This window comes from Thamnophis elegans, chromosome 4 (genome assembly GCF_009769535.1).
Source record: "Thamnophis elegans isolate rThaEle1 chromosome 4, rThaEle1.pri, whole genome shotgun sequence".
Classification (NCBI taxonomy): domain Eukaryota; kingdom Metazoa; phylum Chordata; class Lepidosauria; order Squamata; family Colubridae; genus Thamnophis; species Thamnophis elegans.
In genome coordinates this window covers 135,159,127-135,181,998 of record NC_045544.1, presented here as the reverse complement: position 1 = coordinate 135,181,998, position 22,872 = coordinate 135,159,127, and the positions used below count along the sequence as shown (strand labels likewise).

The following is a 22,872-nucleotide window of genomic DNA, read 5'->3' as shown; positions in this document are numbered from 1 at the left end:
TGCTCTCAGTGGACATAAAAGAAAAGATGCATTTGTCACTAATCATAAGATGCAGCGCTTAATGATAGTCATGGGGTACAAGGATACAAGCAACAAAGTTAACAAGTCATACAGTCATAAGTGGGGAGAGATAGATACTAGGAAGGAAGAGAAGAAGAATAGTAATGCATTCTTGGTAAATTATTGACAGTGCTGTGGGAATTAGTTGTTTAGCAGAGGGATGGCATGGGGGGAAAAACCGTCCTTGTGTCTAGTTGTTCTGGTGTGCAGTGCCCTATAGCGTCATTTTGAGGGAAGGAGTTGAAACAATTTATGTCCAGGATGTGAGGGGTCTGTAGATATTTTCACAGCCCTCTTTTTGACTCGCGCAGTGTACAGGTCCTCAATGGAAGGCAGGTTGGCGGCCATTGTTTTTTCTGCACTTCTGTTTATCTGTTGAAGTCTGTGTCTGAAGTCTTGTTGGGAGCCAAACCCGACAGCTAGGGAGGTGCAGATGACAGACTCAGTAATTCCTCTGTAAAACTGTATCAGCAGCTCCTTGGGCAGTTTGATTTTTCTGAGCTGGCGCAATTGCTGTTTGTCTACGGGGCAAAATGGGATGTTAATCTTGAGTATCTTTCTTCTAGTGTTCAGATACATGGTGCTCACGGCAAAAGTACTTAAAAAAAAAAAATCTTGCCCTTGAGGGGTCCTTGAGAGCCTTTCGGGGGGGGGGTCCCCCATGAAGTTAAATAAATAAATAAATAATTCCAAAGCTCCTCGGGGTTTATTTCTAATGCAGTAAAACATCAAGTAGATTTAATCTGCAGAAGCCAAATCTTTTGGGGAACCTCTATCATTTCTAAGAACGTTAAGGGCAGGGGTGGGTTTCTCACCCCGTTTCAACCGGTTCGGTTGGAACGGGGCCGGCGGCGTCCTCGTGCACTCGCGTGGTGCACGCATGCGTACTAGCGTCTGCGCGATGCTCCAGCTGCTCCTGGACGATTGTGCAGGCGCTGTATGCATCCTGCGCATGCGTGGAAGCGCAGAACTCGTCAAAACCGGGTAAGGACCGCGGGAGGGCGCGCCCTTCGCCGTTCCCAGAAGTTACTTACTTCCGGGTTCGGCGACCAACCGGTTCGCAGGGACTGCCGCGAACCAGTTGAAACCCACCCCTGGTTAAGGGGTTCTGAGACCCAAATGTTTTGTGAACTGCTGCCTGAGAGCAGGGCTGGGCAACTATGGTCCCAGCTGGCTCAGGAATTCTGGGAGTTGATGTCCACAGGTCATAAAGGGGCCATAGTTGCCTATCCCTGGACCAGTACCAGTTGTTAAGTGAATTTTGGCCGTCCAACTGGCAGGTGAGCGTGCAAAGCTTTATTTGCTCATGTGTTGGGATTTACAAATTTAACAGAGTTGGGAAGGGACCTTGTAGGTCATCTAGTCCAATCTCCCCGCCCGAGCAGGAGACCCTACGCCTGTGGTGGCGAACCTATGGCACGCGTGCCACAGGTGGCACATGGAGCCATTTGTTAGGGCACGCAAGGCGCCCTGTCACTCCAGCCAGCTGACTTCGGCCTTCATTTTTGGTCGGTTTTTTTTTGCCTCCCAGAGGATTCCCTGAACCTCTGGAGGGCGAAAAACAACACAACGCACAAACCGGAAGTTCGGGAGCGGACTTCCGGTTTGTACGTTGGGCCGCTTTTCTCGTGTGCATAGAATTATGTCTGTGGGCCTGCGCACAATTCCCCCCTGCGCTCCCCCTGCTTTTGGCATGTGACGGGAAAAAGGTTAGCCATCACTGCCCTACGCCATTTCTGACAGATGGCAATCCAGTCTCTTCTCGAAAGCTTCCAGTGATGAAGCTCCCACAACCTCCGAAGGCAACTTCTGTTCCATTGGTTGATTCTTCTCACTGTCAGAAAAATTTCTCCTTATTTCCAGGTTGAATCTCTCCTTGGTTAGTTTCCATCCATTGTTCCTTGTCTGGCCTTCCGGTAGTTTGGAGAATAGCCGGGCCCCCTGCTCTCTGTGGCAGCCACTCAAATATTGGATCATTGCTATCCTGTCTCCCCTGGTCTTTCTCTTCATTAGACTAGCCAGGCCCAGTTCCTGCAACCGTTCATCGTATGTTTTAGCCTCCAGTCCCTTAATCATCCCGGTTGCCCTTCTCTGCACTCTTTCTACAGTCTTCACATCTTTTTTTACATCGTAGCGACCAAAACTGAATGCAGTACTCTAGGTGTGGTCTTACTAAGGCTTTATAGAGTAGTATTTGTACCTCACTTGATCTTGATTATATCCCTCTGTAAAAGCATTTTAGGATTACATTGCCTTTTTTGCCCCCCGCCCCCTCAAATATTGGAAGACTGCTATCCTGTCTCTCCTGGTCCTTCTCTTCGCTAGACTAGCCAGGCCCAGTTCCTGCAACCGTTCTTCATACATTTTAGTCTCCAGATCTTTTATCATCTTAGATAGATTCAGATTAACAGAGTTGGAAGGCACTTTGTAGGTTATCTAGTCCAACCCCACACCCAAACAGGAAACCCCACACCATTTCTGACAGATGGCAGTCCAGTCTCTTCTCGAAAGCTTCCAGTGATGAAGCTCCCACAACTTCCGAAGGCAACTTCTGTTCCATTGGTTGATTCTTCTCACTGTCAGAAAAATTTCTCCTTATTTCCAGGTTGAATCTCTCCTTGGTCAGTTTCCATCCATTATTCCTTGTCTGGCCTTCCGGTAGTTTGGAGAATAGCTGGCCCCCCTCCTCTCTGTGAAAGCCCCTCCAATACCGGAAGACTGCTATCCTGTCTCCCCTGGTCCTTCTCTTCACTAGACTAGCCATGCCCAGTTCCTGCAACCGTCCTTCATTAGGTTTCATTATCGTCATTATATTAGGTTGTGCACGAGCAACCATCCCCTCCCCAGGCCCATAAAGGTTGGGGACCACTACCTTAGAGGACAATCTGCTGCATTAGGAATCCATTCATGTGGCAGATTTTGTCTATATTTCTGGGAATATTGATCCTTTCTGATGGAAAATTAACTTCAGGGTCTGAAAAAAAAAGTCTCTGCTCTTGGCTCACTTGATCGTATTCCCTAGCAATCCTAGTTAGACATGGTTCCTAATCGGAGGTGGGTTTCTACCAGTTCGGACTGGTTGGGCCGAAGAGATAGTAACTCGGCCACCCATGCCTCAGAACCGGTGCTATCGGCGGCGTTCTGGGTGCTGCCATCTTGTTTTTGTTTTTTTGCTTCTGTGCATACGCAGAAGCAATTTTTTCACGACTGTGCATATGTGCACCTCAGCAAATAGGCAGTAAAAGAATCTGGAACCTGTTCCTAATGCAGAAAGCCTAGTTGCTGGTTCGGGGTGGCCATGGTGGGCGTGGCCTAGTCAGCCTCCTGCACCATGGCAGGGATGGGAGGGTGTTTTTGTCTTCCCCAGGCTCCGGAGACTTTCCTCAAGCCCCTGGGAGGGCGAAAACTGCCTCCCCCAGGCTCCGGAGGCATTTCCAGAAGACCCATTTTTCCCCCTCCCTGAACCTCCGTGCGGGCCCTGCACTTACCTCGCATCCAAAACGGCCCGCATGGAGACTCCTAGGAGGGGAGAGATGGAGTGGGATGGGCGCGGCCAGCCAGAGGTGGAATTTGGAGGTTCTCCAAACCGGCCATAACATTCATGCCTGAAATCTCAAATTGCAAATCAATTTACTTAACAGTTGGTGGTGCAGGGAAGATTCCTAGTCCAAATGGCTTTACAGGTAATCCTTGAGTTACAACAATGTGTTTAGTTCAAAGTTAAGTCGGCACTGAAAAAAGTGACTTATGGCCATTCCCCCCCCCCCCTTGTATTCACCATGTTGCAGTATCCCTGTGGTCACATGATCACAATTCAGATGCTTGGCAACTTGCATACATTTATGACGGTTGCAGTGTCCTGGGGTCATGTGATCCCTTTTTGTGACTTTCTGACAAGCACAGCATGGGGAAGCCAGGTTCACTTAAGAACCATGTGACCATCCTAAAGGTGCTTTTTTTTTTTTGAAGAGGCAACTGGGCTTTCTGGTTTTGCTTTGAGGGTGTTTCGCTTCTCCTCCAAGAAGCTTCTTCCACTCTGACTGGATGGTGGGGAAGGGAAGGATTTATACTCCTTGCAGGCTTCTGGTCATCTGCATCCTTTGAGAGGGCTGTTAAGGTCACCTGAAGGTTTGTCTGTGTCCTCAGGTTCACCTGAGTGCTGCAACTGGGTGTGGAACCTTCCTGCAACTATTGAAAGGGCTGTGTTGTAGATTGGAGATAGCAGCTCCAGGAAGGCTCCACACCCATTTGCAGCACTCAGGTGACCCCCCAAGACACAGGTAAACCTCCAGGTGACCTTAACAGCCCTCTCAAAGGATGCAAATGACCAGCTGTCTGCAAGGAGTATAAACCCTTCCATTCCCCACCATCCAATCAGCCGAAGAAGCTTCAAGTGGCCTCAATGACTCTCTCAAAGGACGCAATTGACCAGCTGTCTGCAAGGAATATAAATCCTTCCTTTCAGAGCCGAAGAAGCTTCTTGGATGAGAAGCGAAACGTCTTCAAAGAAAAACCAGAAAGTCCAGCTGCCTCTTGGGAATCAAAAGCAGCTTTGGGACAAGCCTGGCCTGTAGGACGGAAATTCTCCATAGACCAACCTGTGACTAATTCAACTTCAGTGTTTCATTTAACAACAGTGCCAAGCAAGGTCATAAAACGAGACACGACTCACTGAAGAACTGTCTCGCTGAGCAACAGAAAGGTTGCTCAGTTGGAGTCACCCTGACCGTGTTGGGCGGCCATACGAATTTTCTTAAATTTTGTGATTGATTTCTTTAAAAAGAATCATAAAAAGGTTTAGCCCGGGCGATGCTAGTCACATACACTATTTTTCTCCGTGCTTTCTTGGGGGCCTTTCCTTCTTGGCCGGAACGAGGGGGGGGTGGCTTGCCTAAATCCAGAGAGAGCAACTAGTGTAGTGATGGCTAACCTTTTGGTCCTCGCGTGGCGAAAGCGGGTGCATGTGTGCCCACACCCATAGTGCGATGTGCGCGTGCCTCCCGCTCTCCCCTGTGCATGCGTGTGTGACACTCCGCCCCCCATGTGCGCCCCATTTTGGGCATAGCAAGGCTTCCTGGAGCCTCCTGGGACCAAACCTGGGGTGCGGTGGGCCCGCACCCAGCCCCATGCTCCCTCCCTGTGCATGGCTCCACTATAACAGGAGTTATGTCGGCCTTGCATACAGCTTTATTCCTCTCTAGCATTCATCCCCATTGTTGAGGGATGCATTTCTTCTCTAGAATTTACCTCTATCTGCTCCTGCGAGGCACTTCCTGTTCCTGTTGGATGCATGTTGAATGCTTGTATAGAGTGCGTATGCTTGGTGGAGCTCAGCTGGGGCTCATGTGCCAGCAGAGAGGGCCTCCGCGTGCCACGCCGTCACGGAACTTGCGGCCTCATGAGAAGGGATGCTTTTAAAATAGACCCTTAGGGCACCTGCTAACTTGCTGACGGAGCCACTTGGCTGGGACAGTCTCTCTGCACTCTCCCCCCTCCCCCCAATTCTGACTAACTCTCCCATTTTGGGGAACATCCCACTAAAGACAAGACGAGAGAGCACAGCTGCTTCCCATCTCTCCAGCCCTCCCTTTCTATCCCTGTTGAGAAACCTCTTTTTATTCCTTCTCTTGATGGTTGGATGCAGCAGGGAGGGGAAAGTGCAATTGTACTTCTAGAGCCGAATTTGGAGATTTCTGTTCCTCTCCTCCCTCCACCCCCTCCCACCAAAACATCCTTATGACCATCCATATCCCAACTGTGGTATATCAAGCTGGAAGTTGAAGTTCCACCTTAGCCATGAAAGCCAGCTGGCTGACTTTTGATCCGTCTGTCACTCTCAGTGCCACCCAGCATACTGGCTGGGGAATTCTGGGAATTGGAAGTTCATTTTTCATTTTTTTTTCATTTTATTAAGATTTATAGGCCGCCCTTTTCCCTGAGGGGACTCAGGGCGGCTTACAATCACAGGGAAGGGGGTGCAATATCAAAAAACAAACAAAATGTGAACAAAAGAAAAATAATAAAACACAACTTTCATTCAACAGTCAACACTCGGGCGGGTAAATTGGGAACCTATCCCCAGGCCTGATGGGAGATGGGAGAGAAGTCCAGAAGTCTTAAAGTTGCCCGGGTTGGATACCCCTGATCTAAAGCAACTTGCTAACTCTCAGGGTCCTGGAGAAAAATGTGACAGAATGGATAATGTTTTTTTAAAAAAAAATGTGTTAGAAAAAGTTAAAAGGTTGTATTATGTAATTTTGAAAGCTATTTCAGTGGGGGAAAGGGGAATGTGAGGAATGTGTATATATGCAGGTATTGATCGTTCTGGTATGAGTGATTAAATATCTAGGCGTCCCCCATTAAGTGAATTCAGATGTAGGAATGGCCTATTTATTTCTGGCAAAATAGACTAACGATTTTTCCCCCTGTTACCGTGAAAGCCATTATTGATTAATGTGCCGGCATTTCTTGCAGATGCTATTGTGCACACGTCCAGCGGTAAAGATTTGAAGTGGGAACCCTCATATGAGTGTAATGTACAAATCGGGGGTTTGCGCAGGAGGGTGTATAATCAGTTGCACATAAGTCCTGTTAACGGCACAGGTGTTCAACGGTTATAGGTCCAATTAAGTTTGCAGACCTCATGATTTGGAGATGGGTTTTGAAAAAAAAACACAGATATTGGCTGAAAGCGTTGGAAAAAATGTTTTTGTTTTTATGGTCCTCATGCAGCCATACCCATTGTTCCTCAAACTACAAGAAATAAATACAATATTTTACAAGTTGTATGTCTGAAGATTAGCTGGGTTTTTAACCCTGAAGGCTAATTATCATAAATCAATGCTTATACGTGTAAGATAAAATCTGGGGTCTTTGCAGCAGGAGTTAAATTGTCTTTAATATAAAGAATCGCTTCCATCCGAGAGGCAATTTAGCAATTAAGGCACCAGGCTAGAAACTGGGAGAGTGGGAGTTCTAGTCCCACTTCAAGCATAAAAGCCACCTGGATGACTTTGGGCCAGTCAATCTCTCTTAGTCCAACTCACCTCACAGGGTTTTTGTTGCGGGGAAAATAGGAAGAGGAAGAAGTATTAAATATGTCTCCTGCCTTGAGTTGTTTATAAAAAACAAAGATGGGATATGCACAGGTACAGTATAGGTGGCACCTTGCTCAATAGTAGTAACTGTGAGAGGGATCTTGGAGTCCTAGTGGACAACCATTTAAATAGGAGCCAGCCGTGTGCAGCAGCTGCCAAAAAAGTCAACACAGTTCTAGGCTGCATAAACAGAGAGAGAGAGACTCAAGATCACATGAAGGGTTAATGCCACTTTATAAGCCTTAGTAAGGCCACACTTGGAATACGGCATCCAGTTTTGGTCACCATGTAAAAAAATGCTGAGACTCTAGAAAGAGTGCAGAGAAGAGCAACAAAGAGGATTAGGGGATTGGAGGCTAAAACGTAGGAAGAACAGTTGCAGGAACTGGGTATGTCTAGTTTAATGAAAAGGAGGACTAGGGAGACATGATAGCAGTCTTACAATATCTCAGGGGTGGCCACAAAGAAGAGGGAGTCAAGCTATTCTCCAAGGGACCTGAGTGTAGAACAAGAAGCCATGGGTGGAAACTAATCAAGGAGAGAAGCAACTTAGAACTGAGGAGAAATTTCCTGACAGTGAGAACAATTAATCAGTGGAAAAGAAGTTGCCTTTAGAAGTTGTGAATGCCCCAACACTGGAAGCCTTTAAGAAGAGATTGGATACCATCAATATAGAATAGAGTTTGCTCAGAAGCGGAAATACACCAATGAGAGGAAGGGTGGGAAACAGAGGAGAGAAGAAAGATGGGAAGAGAGGGATAGGAGAGAGGGTAAGGGGGGAAGATGAGGAGGATAAGGAGGAGTGGAATGTAGAGAGAGGAGAAGGAGAAAGGAAGGGGAAGTAGAGTAGGAAAGGATGATGGAAGGAAGAAAGGAGGTAGGAGAGAGGTAGAAGAAAGAGGTGTATGGAGAGCAGAAGAGCCAATAATGGGTTTTTATCTTTCTGGGCATTGATGACAAGAGGAACTGATGTAATTACTACTTAATACAATAGGATATTGGCTTTGTAATAGTATACATGTGATTGTATGTTATGAAAATGGAAAATAAAAAAGTATATTTCAAACAGTAAAACCGGCAGCAACCCACCCAATGGAGTTTTGCCCCATTTTGTGACTTTTCTCGCCAGAGTTGTTAAGTGCATCACTGCAGTTGTTAAGTGAGTAACCCGGTTGTTCAGTGAATCTGGCTTCCCCACTGACTTTGCTCCTCAGAAGGTAACAAAAGGAGATCGCGTGACCCCAGGGCATTGCAACCGTCATAAACCTGAGTCAGTTATCAAGCGTCTGAATTTTGTAACCATGGGGATGCTGCAACCATTGTAAGCAGAGGTGGGATTCAGCCGGTTCGGACTGGTTTGCCCAAATCGATAGTGCCGAATGATGGATGGGCCTCCCCATCCGCCCCGGCTCCAAAACGTCCTATGTAGCCTCGTTTCCGATGCCGCGTGCGTTCGTGCACCCAGCGCACGCAATCAAAGCACATGCGCAGAAGGCTTGCACGCATGCAGGAAGGCGTGCATGCAACATAAGCGCAGCGCTCACAGTTGCGAACCGGTGGTAAACCTAAGTGAATCCCACCGCTGGTTGTAAGTGTGAACAGTGGTTCAAAGCCCCCTTTTCCAGGGCTGTTGTAACTTTGGACAGTCACTAAACGAACAGTTGTAACGCGAGGACTACCTGTAGCCGAATCCCAGCTTAGGCACTGTGACACGGAGAAAAATGGGATGCTGTGATTTCTTGACGATAAACCTTTGCGGAGAGGCTGAGCTGTAGATTGAAGAGCTTGGGGTTTGGATCCCTGAGGCCCACAGTTGCCAGGGTGTGAAAAATGCTAGGCTCTCTCGCCTTCGCCTTTCATCTCAATCCTTCTGTTTGGGACATCCATTTGGTATCGATCCCTCTACGGTGGCTTAAAAAGTCATTATTGTGGTACCAGGAGAGCAGAAAAGCCGAAACAGTGATTTAGTGGTTGATCCAAGAAAATAAAGCAACCTATGCATTACAGCAGACAAATCACACACTTCAGGGGCCACCGGGGTTATCTGGCTTTGAAGGCAGGGGAAATAATACTTCTTTAGGGGGGGTTTGGTGTGCATTCTCTCCATCCGATATATAACAACATGGCTGTGGGCAGGGAGATGCTGCAATTTTAGGATATTCTTCTACTCTTGACCCATAGAGCAGCCTTCACCAACTGGTGGTCCACGAGAAAATTTTGGTGGTCCGCAGAAAAATTATTTGCATTTTTTTAATTTATTTTTTTCCAAAACGCAAATAAAACAAAGTAGATATATAACTGAATACAAAAAAGAAAGAAAGACAAAAGAAAAAGGGAAAATAACATATTACATTGCACCCTCTATCCCCTGGAGACCTCCCCCCCCTTATATTACTTAGATATACAATATATTCCAATTGTGGCCTTATACCCTCCAAAACAACATATATTCTTGAGTAGGTTTATTCCCTTTGCCTTCCATCAGCACTGATTTTATAAACCACCACCCCCATTTCATAACAATTGTTTTGCTTTAATCATCCCCTTTTTTAAGTTTAATTGCTGCTGTTAATTTATCATTTGTTGCCATACTCCAAATTTCACTAAACCACTCATTTCTTTGGTTATCCCAATTTCATCCCCAATATTTAGCCATCACTAATCTAGCTGCCATTATCAAATTCACAATCAATTGCTTTTTTTGTTTCATTTATAGCCCATTTTTCCACCAGCAACTATAATGCAATCCTTGGTGACATCTCTAGATTTGCATTCAACAGTGCTCTAATTTCTCTAAACACCACGTCCCATATTTTTTGTGCACTATCACAATCCCACCACATATGTTTATATGTCCCAACCTCTTTCTTGCACATCCAACAAATATTTGTATATTTACCATCTATTTGATTTAATTTACGTGGGGTTAGGTACCATCTCCATATCACTTTATATCCCTTTTCCTTAACTCTAACTGACATATTCTTATATACCCTTCTATTCCAAATATTTTTCCAATCATTATCTTCTATTTCTCCCAAATCTGGTTCCCAAATTAATTTTAAACCTTTTGCCTGCATTTTTTATGTTGCACTAAATCAGGGGTCCTCAAACTACGGCTCCCAGGCCAAATACGTGCAATGAACGTTTGTGTTGCTGCAGAGAGTCTTCCCCTTCGGGGTCTTTTTGTGCAGGTCGGAGGGAGAAATTAATTAAAACTTCAAAGCTCTTGTTAAGAGTCCCATTGTTATGTTTAATTCCCAGAAATTCCATAAACGGCTTCAAGTCTTAGCATTTTCTGAAGCACTTTCTGTTCTCCCAAGAGAAGCTTGGAAAAGCAGTCGAATTGACATTCTGAGATTCGATATATATCTCCACCCACACCTTCTTTGGAAAATTTAAGTGGTCCACAGGGGAGGCAGAGGAAGGTATCTGTGGGAAAGATCGACATCTGTCTGGAAAGGTCAACACCTGGTTGGGATCATTCCAGAGTGCAGGAAATTGGTGTTAAATCACAGGAAAGAGGATTAGCATTGGACATTAGGAAGAACGTCCCAGCAGGAAGAACGTTTTACTACTTGAACCAAGGATGCAGAGAAGGACAGATAATAGAATCAGAATAGATATGGAAGGGACCTTGGAGGTCTTCTAGTCCAGCCCCCTGCTCAAGCAGGAGATCCTATATCTATGATGGAGAACTTATGGCACGTGCGCCAGAGGTAGCACACCCAGCCCTCCTTGTGGGCAAGCGTACCGTCGCCAACTATTCTTCTGGTGTCCGGCACATGTATGCGCACCGGCTAGCTGGCTTTAGAGTTTCTGGGGCTACAGCGCGCATAGACACGCATTGAGGTTTGGGCATGGTTCCAAAAAGATTTGCCATCACTGTCCTATACCATTTCAGATAAGTCTCCTCTTAAAACCTCCAGTGATGAACCACCCACAACTTCTGGTGGCAAGCTGTTCCATTGGTTCATTGTCCTCACTGTTAGGAAACTTCTCCTTAATTCCAGGTTGCGTCTCTCCTTGATTAGTTTCCATCCATTGCTTCTTGTCCTGCCCTCTGATGCTTTGGAAGATTAATTGCGTTTAGACTTATATACCGCTTCACAGTGCTTTTACGGCCCTCTGTAAGCGGTTTACACAATCAGCCTCTTGCCCCCAACAATCCGGGTCATTTTACCAAACCTGGAAGGATGGAAGGCTGAGTCAATCTTGAGCCGGTCAGAATCTAATTCCTGGAGATGGCATAATGGCAAGGACCAGTCATAAGTCACTTTGAACAGATGGTTGTAAGTTGAGGACTACCTCTATGGGTGGGAGTTGAAATCCACAAGTCTTAAAGTTGCCACAGTTGGAGACCCCTGCTGTAGAACATGGCTGATTGGGGGAATTCTGGGAGTTGTCCATACATCTTAATGTCCCCAAGGTTAAGAAACAGTGTTGTAGAGACCCAATAGAGGTTAGTCCTCGACTTACAACAGTTCATTTGGTGACTGTTCAAAGTTACACCATCCCTGAAAAAAGTGACTTACGACCGTTTTCCACACTTACAACCATTGCAGCATCCTCATGGCCAAATTCGGATGCTTGATAGTTAAAAGTGTCTGGAGGTTGCATTGATCTCCTTTTGCAACCTTTTGACAAGCAAAATCAATAGAGAAGACGGATTCACTTAACAACCGTGTTACTAACGTAACAGCTGCAGTGATTCACCTAACAACGGTGGCAAAGATCATGAGATGGGGCAAAACCCACTTAACCACTGTCTCCCATAGCAACATAGATTTTGAGCTCAATTGTGATTGTAAATCGAGGACTATGTGTACTCTCTTGTCTGTCCAGAGGGCCGATGCCCTGGGGGGCATAGTGGTTAGAATGCAGTATTGCAGGCTAATTCTATCGACTGTCATCAGTTCAAATCTCACCAGCTGAAGGTTGACTCATCCTTCCATGGTTGGTAAAATGAAGAGTCAGATTGTTGGGGGTTAGATGCTGACTCTCAATCGCTTAGAGAGGGCTGTAAAACACTGTGCAGCGGTATAGAAGTCTAAGGGCTAGTGCTGTTCTTCTTCTGTAGCTGCAGGTCTCATTTGCACACTCACCAGCCTTGGAAATGGGATGATGAATTCAAGCCCTGTAGAGTTGTCATTTGTAAGGAAGGCTCCTTTTTCCTCTCTGTCTCTGTCTGTCTGTCTGTTTGTCTCTGTCTTTCTGCCTCCCTCTTTCTCTCCCTCCCTCTCTCTCCCTCTCTCTCTTCATCTCCCTCTCTCTCTGCCCCCTCTTTCTCCCTCTCCCCTCCCTCCCTCTTTCTCTCTCTCCCATTCTCCCTCCCTCCCCCTCCCTCTTTCTCTCCCTTCCTTTTTCTCTCTCTCCCCTCCCTCTCCCTCTCCCTCCCTTTTTCTTTCTCCCCCTCCCTCTCCCCCTCCCTCTTTCTCTACCTCCCTTTTTCTCTCTCTCCCCCTCCCTCCCTCTCTCTCTCCCTCTCTCTTCCTCTTCCTCCCCCTCTCTCTCCGCCTTCTCTCCCTCTCCCCCTCCCTCCCTCTTTCCTTCCCTTTCTCTTTCCTCTCTCCCTCTCCCTCTTTCTCTCCCTCCCTTTCTCTCTCCCTCTTTCCCTCCCTCTCTCCCCCCCACTCTCCCCCCTCTCTCTCCCTTTCCCCCTCCCTCCCTCTTTCTCTCCTTCCCTTTCTCTTTCTCTCTCTCTCTCCCTCCCTTTCTCTCTCTCCCTCTCCCCCTCCCTCTTTCTCTCCCTCCCTTTCTCTCCCTCTTTCCCTCCCTCCCTCTCTCTCTCTCCCTCCTCTCTCTCCCTCTCCCCCTCCCTCTTTCTCTCCCTCCCTTTCTCTCTCCCTCTTTCCCTCCCTCCCTCTCTCTCTCTCCCTCCTCTCTCTCCCTCTCCCTCCCTCTTTCTCTCCCTCCCTTTCTCCCCCCCTCTCTCTCCCCCCTCCCTCCCCCCCTCTCTCTGTGTTCCTGTTGGTTTTTAACTGAGATGTTCTCAAATTGGGCCCCTCCCTTGCATCTCCCATTCAGCCTCATTTTGAAGTCTACTTCTGTGGTGGAATGAGGTAGGGGGGAATCAGCCCCCTTCACCGCTAAATCCTGGCTTTAAAAAAAAAAACCAGCATTGTACAAACAACACCTGCAATATCCCTGACAATCCACAAATAAATATTCTTCCCACCCAGCGAAATTTTTTCCACACCGAAACTTGAATTCGGCAAGGAAAGATGTCATTTACGATCGCTGTCTTTTGAAGCTTTGAAGCGGTATTTTGCCAGGGGTTATTTTTTCTTTTTGTTTTTTTTGAAATCGGCGAGTTGGAGGGGGGAATTTTGACAGATCCCTGGGAACCCGACGGCTGTTCCCGGAGCCAAAATAAACGTAGAGGATTAATTTGTACGGTGTTATCTCCGGTGGGTGATGTTTCCCTACCCCCAGCCAGGCTTAAATCTCTTCTCTTCTCCAGCGCTTTGCATTTTCAACTTTGTTAAAAGGCTGAGCTGAATTGCATTAATCTTGTAAAGTAATGAAAGCATCGCCTACCTCAAAAGAACAAGTTTTCCGTTCATTGTAGTCCCCCCTTAATCAAATCAGCCAGGTGTCTCCGTGGCTGCCTTGCTATTAAGGACCTTAGCAGGAGTTCTCCACAAAGGATTAGTCAAAGCTTCGATGGTACTGCAGAGATGCTAATCGGGTCAAGCTGCACTCTCGCAGATCTGAAATTCTGGCAATTCCAAAAGCACCATTCTAGGGATAGCTTGAAGATGGTAGCAAAGGTGTGTTATGTCGCTTCCTTAGAAGACGTTCAGCCTCGAAGACTGAATACAGATAGTCCTCGACTTACAACTGTTCATTTGGTGACGGTTTGACGTTACAGCATTCCTGAAAAAAGTGACTTATGACCACAATTATGACCTTTGTAGAATCCCCATGGTCACGTGATAAAAATTCAGACACTTGGCATACAAACTGGGTGTTTAGTTTGATGAAAAGAAGGACTAGGGAAGATTGATAGCAGTCTTCCAATATCTCAGAGGCATTTAGCTAAGAGTCAAGCTATTCTCCAAAGCCCTTGAGAGTAGGACAAGAAGCCATGGGTGGAAACTAATCAAGGAGAGAAGCAACTTAGAACTAAAGAGAAATTTCCTGACAGTTAGAACAATTAATCAGTGGAATAACTTGCCTCCAGAAGTTGTGAATGCCCCAACACTGGAAGTCTTTAAGAAGATGTTGGATAGCCATTTGTCTGGAACAGTATAGGGTTTCCTGCCTAGGCAGGGGGTTGGGCTAGAACAGTGGTCCCCAACCTTTTTATCGCCGCGGACCAGTCAGCCTTTGATAATTTTACCGTGGCCCGCTGAGCGCGCGCAGGGGTGGGGGGGCGTTGTTCGCGACCCTGCGCCCCTGCCTGCCCACCCCCTCCGCCCACAGGGCTCCCGCGAAGTGGTTCTGGGCACTAGCCCAGAGGGCGGTCATTGGTCGCCGTCCTTCAGAGGTGCATGAGCCTGTTCAGGGTGTCCAAGTTCCGGCACGCCGAGGCCAAAGTGGCCCGCAAGGAGGTGGGTGGGCGGGCGTGGTCGTCAGCCGTGCTTACCTCCGGATCATCTCCCCGGTGAACCGCCGCCCCCACCTGCCGGGACGAACGGCGGTTCCCTCCTCACCCCCTCCCCACGGTGGGCTCCATGGGGAGGAAGGGAGCGGTTCTGCCCTCGGCCTCTCGGCGATCCCACTGAAGAGGAACGCCAGCGCTTCCGGAGGCCCGCCCGGCTGCCGGCTGAGCCGTGCTCGCGTGGGCGCCTCCCGAGACACGGTCAGGCCTCGCCCAGGGGAGCCGCGGCCGCCCTCCCGGCTACTTCTTGGCCGCGGGGCAGCTCCGACGAGCCGAAGGGAAGTCGCCGGGACTGCATCGGGGAAGCCTCGCTCTGCAAATTAGCCGGTCGGGGGGCGAGCAAGGCGGCTTCCCCAAGAGCCCCTCGCTGCGATGAGGCTGGCTGGGCTGGGACCGTATGCCCGCTGCCAACTGGGCTGGGGCCGCTCGGCAGGTGCCTTGTCGCTTTCGCTGCAGCCGGAAAGCGGAGCTGCCGGGTTCGCAGGCCATGCAGCAGCGGGGGATGCGCCGAGCATCGCATGTGGCGAAGCCGGAGCCCTGGCTAGGGAGGGCGGGTTAGCCCTCCTCTCGGTGCCGGAAAAAGCTTCGAAGAGCCTCTTCAAGCGGAGCCGCCTTGGCCGCTGAAGCTTCCGGCTGCAGAGGAAGCGCCCGAAGGGCTGTTTCTGCGAGGCTCCCGTTCTCTGCGTTGACGCCTGTTTTGTTCTCGGGGCTTCCGTTTCCCCGCAGCGGGGCCGCCTGGGACAGCGAACACCCGGCTTCCGCGGCCCGGTGCCAGGTACTCCACGGCCCGGCACCGGTCCGCGGACCGGGGGTTGGGGACCACTGGGCTAGAAGACCTCCAAGGTCCCTTCCAACTCTGTTATTCTGTTCTGTCTTTCTAGCAATTGGTTCATATTTAATACAATACAATACAATAGCAGAGTCGGAAGGGACCTTGGAGGTCTTCTAGTCCAACCCCCTGCCTAGGCAGGAAACCTTATACCGTTGCAGACAAATGGCTATCCAACATCTTCTTAAAGACGTCCAGTGTTGGGGCATTCACAACTTCTGGAGGTTGCAGATATTGCAACATAGCAGCAGCCATGAGGTGACCACACTTGCTGCCTCCTGCACTTCAAAAATAATAAGACCTCCCCGAAAATAAGGCCAAGTGCTTATTTCAGGGGTCAAAGAAAATAAGACCCTGTCTTATTTTCGGGTAATATCAATCCGAATAGAGTTGGAAGGGATCTTTGAGGTCTTTTATCCAACCCCTTGCTCAAGCAGAAGACCCTACACCATTTCAGACAAATGGCTATCCAACATCTTCTTAAAGACTTCCAGTGTTGGGGCATTCACAACTTCTGGTGGCCAGTAGTTCCACTGGTTAATTGTCCTCACTGTCAGGAAATTCCAGGTTGCCTTCTCACCTTGATTAGTTTCCATCCATTCTTTCTTGTCTTGCCCCCTGGTGCTTTGTAAAATAAATTGACCCCCTCCTCTTTGTGGCAGCCTCTCAAATACTGGAATATTGCTGTGATACACTGTGATGGTCATAAGTTATCATATTTCCCAGTGCCATTGTCACTTTGAACAATCACTAAACAAGTCGTCGTAAGTCGAGGATTACCTGTATTTGCAATCCTGTGGACACTTTATTTTGCACATTGTATTAATGAGCTAAGCCGGTTTTTGGTACCCGAAGCAACATCAGTACGCATCTACTCAGAAAATTATTTCAAAAATAGTCCTTTTTTTTTGCTTTTATAATAATGACAGAGAAACAGAACCATCCCTCACACAAAAAGATAAAATTCCTTCATTGTCAAAAAAGAAAAAAAAAAGCCCACACACAATGTGTTGATTAAACAAAAGTGAAAAAATACAAAAAAGGTACAAGATATCACTTTAGCTGTGAATAGTTACAATTCTTTATATAGTTATCTACTGAAATTACTATTCAAGTACATACTGTATGTACACTAATAATACATTTGCATAAGTATTCATCTTGTTCACCTGTATTTTGAATAAAATAAATGCCCCATATTCCATTATATTTGAAGGAACAATAAACAATAAAGTTATAAATAATTTAAATCAGTTTGATCTAGTGGTTTTGTCTAGTTTGGTCTAGTGGTTAAGTCACCAGGCTAGAAAGTGGGAGATGGAAAGTGCTAATTCTACCTTAATATGAAAGCCAACTGGGTGACTTTGGGCCAATCACCAGCAGGCAATGAGTTCTAGTCCTGCTTTAGCCCTGAAAGCTGGATGACTTTGGGCCAATCACCAGGAGACGGGGAGTTCTAGTCCCGCCTTAACCCTGAAAGCTAGCTGGGTGATTTTGGGCCAATCACCAGGAGGCAGTGAGTTCTAGTCCCACCTTAGTCCTGAAAGCTAGCTGAGTGATTTTGGGTCAATCACCAGGAGACTGTGAGTTCCAGTTCCACCTTAATCCTGAAAGCTAGCTGGGTGGTTTTGGGCAAATCACCAGGAGACAGTGAGTTCCAGTCCCGCCTTAGTCCTGAAAGCTAGCTGGGTGATTTTGGGCCAATCACCAGGAGACTGTGAGTTCTAGTCCTGCCTTAGTCCTGAAAGCTAGCTGAGTGATTTTGGGCCAATCACCAGGAGACTGTGAGTTCCAGTTCCACCTTAATCCTGAAAGCTAGCTGGGTGGTTTTGGGAAAATCACCAGGAGACAGTGAGTTCCAGTCCCGCCTTAGTCCTGAAAGCTAGCTGGGTGATTTGAGGACAATCACCAGGAGACTGTGAGTTCTAGTCCCGCCTTAGTCCTGAAAGCTAGCTGGGTGATTTGGGGCCAATCACCAGGAGGCAGTAAGTTCTAGTCCCACCTTAGCTCTGAAAGCCGTCTGGGTGACTTTGAGCCAGTCCCTCTCTATCAGCCCAATCCATCTCACACGGTTGCTGTTTTTTGGGGGGAGGGGAATAGCAGGAGGAATGTGTGTTAAGTACACCACCTTGAATTATTTTTGAAAATAATAAAGGTGAGATAGAAATAAATATGTAAACAAATCAATATGTAAATAAATCAATCAGTTGTTCGCATGGGCATGTGGCAGTGGTCATAAATGCGAGGGCTGGTCATAAGTCACTTTTTTCAGTCCTGTTAAAAGTTTTTACGGTCACTAAATGAATGGCTGTAAGTTGAGAACTCTCTGTATATGGGTGGATGTAAGTACAGGTTGTCATTGACTTAACACTACAATTGAGTCCAAAATTTCTGTTACTAAGTGAGACATTTTTGGAGTGAATTTTGCCCTATGTTACGATCTTTTTTTGCCACAGTTGTTAAGTGAATCTCTGCAGTCCTTAAGTTAGTAACATGGTTATTGAGTAAATTGGGCTGCCCCAATGATTTTGCTGGTCGGAAAGTCGCAAAAGCGAGCACATGAGTTGCCAAACCTCTGAATTGTGATCATGTGACCCTGGGGATGCTGCAGTGGTCGTAAATGTGAAAAAAGGGTCACAAGTCACTTTTTTCAGTGCTATTTGTAACTCTGGTTGCTCAACAGATGCGTATAAGTGGACAACCCTCTGTATATATGTGGATATCAGTAGCAGCCATGATGGAGTGTCAAAAAAAAGGGGAATATTTCCAGCTCAGGGTTGAAAAGAGTCCATGGTATTTAGAATAGAATAGAATAACAGAATTGGAAGGGACCTTCGAGGTCTTCTAGTCCAACCCCCTGCTTAGGCAGCAGACCGTACACCACTTCAGACAAAATTCTCTGAGCTTGCTCGTTTTCTTGCAGACATTTCATTACCCAACTAGGTAACATCAGCAGTGTTAGTAAGGAGTGTTGTTTGCTGTCAGCTTATATTCTGGTGATTTGCCTGCCTGTGTGTGCGTGCGGGGGTGGTGGTAGTGTTAGAGATTCTTTGGTTGGACTGTTTTACTGATGGTGTCCTTGGCAGTTTCTTGATTGGGGAATGGCTTACTCGATTGTTGGTCTGAAGTTGACCTTGGAGTTAATCTAAGTTGGTCTAGGTGCTGATTCGGTGCTGGAGTCTTTTTTTGCTCTTTTGGCCTGGTTGATTGTCTCTTTTGCATAGTCTATAGCAGTGGTTCCCAAACTTGGCAACTTTAAGACTTGTGGACTTCAACTCCCAGAATTCTCCAGCCAGCTCTCTTCCAGTTTCCGGTGTGCGTATGCGTGCCGGCCAGTTGGTCTTCACACGCACCGGAGCGCTGTAAACTCGAAGATCAGCTGGCCGGTGCGAGTATGTGTGCCAGCCAGCTGATCTTTGGGTTTCCAGTGCTCCAGCGCACCTGAAGCCCAGATGGCCGGTGCGCTTGCACTCACTGGAAATCCGAAGACCAGCTGGCTGGCATGCGCATGTGCAGCGGCCAGCTTGTATTCAGGTTTCCAGTGCTCCGGCATGTGCGCATTCGGGTTTTGGCACTCTGTGCCAAGAAGGTTCACCATCACTGGCCTATTCTGTGTGTGCCATTCATACAGGACCTGTTGTGTGCGGCTGCTTTGTGCTTCGACAACTGAAACACATAAATATGACCCATAGAAATGTAGATATTCTGGTAGAGCAGTGGTTCCCAAACTTGGCAACTTTAAGACTTGTGGACTTTAACTCCCAGAATTCTCCAGGCAGCTCTGCTGGCTGGAGAATTCTGGGAGTTGAAGTCCACAAGTCTTAAAGTTGCCAAGTTTGGGAACCACTGTGGTAGAGAGACATTCTGTGAGGATAGGCTCCATCACGACTTCGAAAGCTCGGACAACTAAACCCCTGGTCCCGGGGGCCGACTCAGATTGGAGCCTACAGGTTGTCAGCATTCCAAATATCATGCAGAATTAAATCAGAGTCAAAGGCAAAACTATGCTTAAAGTTCCAATTTAATAAGGCAGGCCATGTTGGCATCGTGCTATGGAATCCCAAATCCGGAAGTTACATCAGAATCCCACCCAGTTAAAAGTTCATGATCTTGTCCCCACACCCACAGTCCATCACATGGTCCAATCTTCTTCTTCCACGCTAGCACCTACGCCCAACTGCTTCCGATCCAGTGCAAAGGTTTGGGAGACAAAAGATGACCTTGAGCTTCTAGGAAGGAATTTATTATTTTGAAAACAACACATTCTACCCCTTGCTAAATCCCCCCCCCCCATTAATGAGAGTGTGGCAGGCCAAAGATTCTTAAAGGAACCACTGCAGGCCTGACACAGATACCGTGCTTGTGGGCTAAGTGTCATCTCCATCTTCACGCCGCCCGGTTTCAGGCCGATGTTTGGGGCTCAGGACCCAAGACAGCACCCCAGAGTTCAGGGGAACTGGTTGAATTTTTTTTTAAGCGGATTCGGGATAATGTCAGGGTTCCAAGTAACACCTCTAAGGAAAGAAGACCCCAAATTCCATTTTATTAGAGATGTCATGTTGGCACATCTGGGAAAACCCGAATCTGAATGCTTCCAGGTTTTCCCCACCCAAACGAAAGTTCAAGTCCCTGCCCAGCACCCACACATCCATCTCATGGTCCAATCAGGCACCGTCCCAACTGGAGTTGCCTCCCAGTCACACCCTCCAGGTGCAGGGCAACATGTCCTTGACTCTCTGAGAAAGGAATGTTATTTAGACTATATATCTCCATATAATTCTCCTCTCACATTTTCCTACAGGATTAAATGTGGCAGGCCCAATGCAAAAGATGGCTTCCAGGCCTGACACTAAGAGGGATCGGGAGAGGACAGTTAATTTTCTCAAGGGGCCACACGAGAAACTTAAGACAGTTGTCAAAGCAGGGGTCTCCATCCTTGGCAACTTTAAGCCTGGCGGACTTCAACTCCCAGAATTCCCCAGCTAGTTCCCCTTGTGTCTTTACTCCCAAGTCGACTCTGTTCTTTAGCTCCTCCTTGTCACATTGTCCAATCAGGAATTCTGGCATCATCCCGGCAATTCCTTCTAGTCTCCGACCAGCACCTCTTCAGTTGACCTTGGTTCCCACAATCCCATGATCTGTTGTTATTGTCTGTTCTGACATTCCAAGCCTCGACACCAGAGGTGTCAAACTCGATTTCATTCGAGGACCCCATCAGGGTTGTGCTTGACCTGGGGGGAGGGGGGAAGCGGGATGGGCGTGGCCAGGCTGGGTGTCAAATCACTTGTCGGGGATCCGTTTTTAGCTGCGACAGCCTCCTGCAGCCCTCTGCCATCAAAAACCAAACTCGTGCTCCATTTTCGCTGGCAGAGGCAACACGGGCTGGTCCTTCGCTGTTTACACGTTGGCCCCGCAGGCCAGATCTAAGCATCCTGTGAGTCGCATTTGGTCCACAGGCCTTGAGTTTCACACCCCTCCTCTACACACACACACACACACACACACACACACACACACACACCATACCATGTGGCAAAGTGAGAAATGAGAAGATGGCTGTGGCAGCCTAGATGCGTTTCGAAGAGGAGAGTACCTTACTGAGCACTAGAGGCCACTGCATTGGGGCCAACCACTCATCGAAGTTAACGCTGGCCGAGTGCTTTCAAACATACAAAATGCTTCACGTGCACTTATGAGGTTATGAGCTCACCACCTTATAAAGCAGGCTGGCCCCATTCTCTTCCCAGATTACGAAGGGGAAGCCCACCTGGAGAGTTCATGACAGAGGCCGGGTTTGAAATGGGGTCATCTTGATTTGCAGCCCCCCCCCCTGTTTAAAACCCGTAAACAATAGATTCGGCAGAATGACTTCTCTCTGCTTTGTTTTTGAATGCAGTGGGTCACGCAGGAGGACCCAGAGAATTTCCTCTTCTGATCACTCAGATTGACATTTTTCTCCTGTTTTTTTTCTTCCTCTTTCAGGTCATATACTGTTCTTTTGGTGGCACATCGAAAGGTCTACATTTCAATAACCTGATAGTGGGCTTAGTCCTGCTGACGAGGGGCCGAGATGAAGAGAAAGCTAAATGTAAGTATCAAGGCATCGCTCACCCAGGTCATGGCTGTCCCATGGTGGTTTTTTTTTTTCCCAAAAGGCAACGGGACCTTCTTGCTTTTTTTCTTCGAAAATGTTTCTCTTCTCATCCAAGAAGCTTCCTCGGTTCTGAACGGAAGAAGAACGGAAAAAGGGAGAAGAACCGAAGCAGCTTTTTTTTGATGAGAAGGGAAATGTTTTCAAAGGAGAGGGAAAAAAAGCCTCAAGAAAGTCCAGTTGACTTTTGGAAAAAGCACCTTTGGGATAAGTACCAGTCATATTCGGAAGAGAGAGAAGGCATGGGGAGATGGGTGCCCCAGCTCAGCTGGAGCTTTCATAATTGTGTAGCTCAATTTGCCTGAAATGATATACGGTTTCCTGCTTGAGCAGGGGGTTGGACTAGAAGACCTCCAGGGTCCCTTCTAACTCTGCTATTCTATTCCACTAACGGCGAACCTTTTCGGCACCGAGTACTGAAACAGGAAGGTGCGCCAGAGCCTGGAAACCCAAAGACCAGCTGGCCGGCACATATGCATATGCTGGCCAGCTGGTCTTCTGGTTTCCAGTGTGCACATACATGCAGGCCTGCCGGTCTTTGCGTGTGCCAGAAACCGGAAGACCAGCTGGTTATGGCGCACGTGCCCACAGAGAGAGCTCAGGTTCACCATCACGGTTCTATTCTGCTCTGCTCTGCTCTGTCTAATTTCAGTTAAGAGCCTGCTTGAAAAGCATCACCAGTGTAGACCTCTGACACCAAAGTCCATGTCAGATGTGCCATCCCACTGCACTGGCCCCACTTAGCTACATGCCAGGCTAGTAAGGGGGGGAGGAGACGGAGCCCTGGGGTGGGATGAAGTAATGGGGGGGAGGCAGTGGTGGGTTTCAAAATTTTTTAGAACCTCTTCTGTTGGTGTGGCCTGCTTTGTGGGAGTGGCTTGCTGGCCATGTGACTGGGTGGGAGTGGCTTGCCGGCCATGTTACTGGGTGGGTATGGCCAACTTGTAAAATGTGATGAAACTCACTTAACAAAGCTCTTGCTTAGCAACCAAAATGTTGGCTCAGAAACTCTGGCATTTGAAGCACGCAAGTCTTAAAGCTGTCAAGTTACAAGACCCTTGCACCCCTAACCCTTTAGAAAAAAAAAACTCCAGGGGTGTTCAAACTTGATAGCTTTAAGACTTGTGGA

General features: G+C 47.6%; 1 protein-coding gene across 6 annotated transcripts in view; it reads left to right on the top strand.

Moving 5' to 3' along the window:
• The window catches only part of USP32 (ubiquitin specific peptidase 32), a 214,242-nt gene that overhangs the window by 68,580 nt on the left and 122,790 nt on the right, over positions 1-22,872 (top strand). For all 6 annotated transcript variants that reach the window (XM_032215792.1, XM_032215794.1, XM_032215797.1 and 3 more), the window contains exon 3: positions 21,575-21,680. In XM_032215792.1, the coding sequence (XP_032071683.1) occupies positions 21,575-21,680 (106 nt within the window). The remainder of the gene's footprint in view (positions 1-21,574; positions 21,681-22,872) is intronic.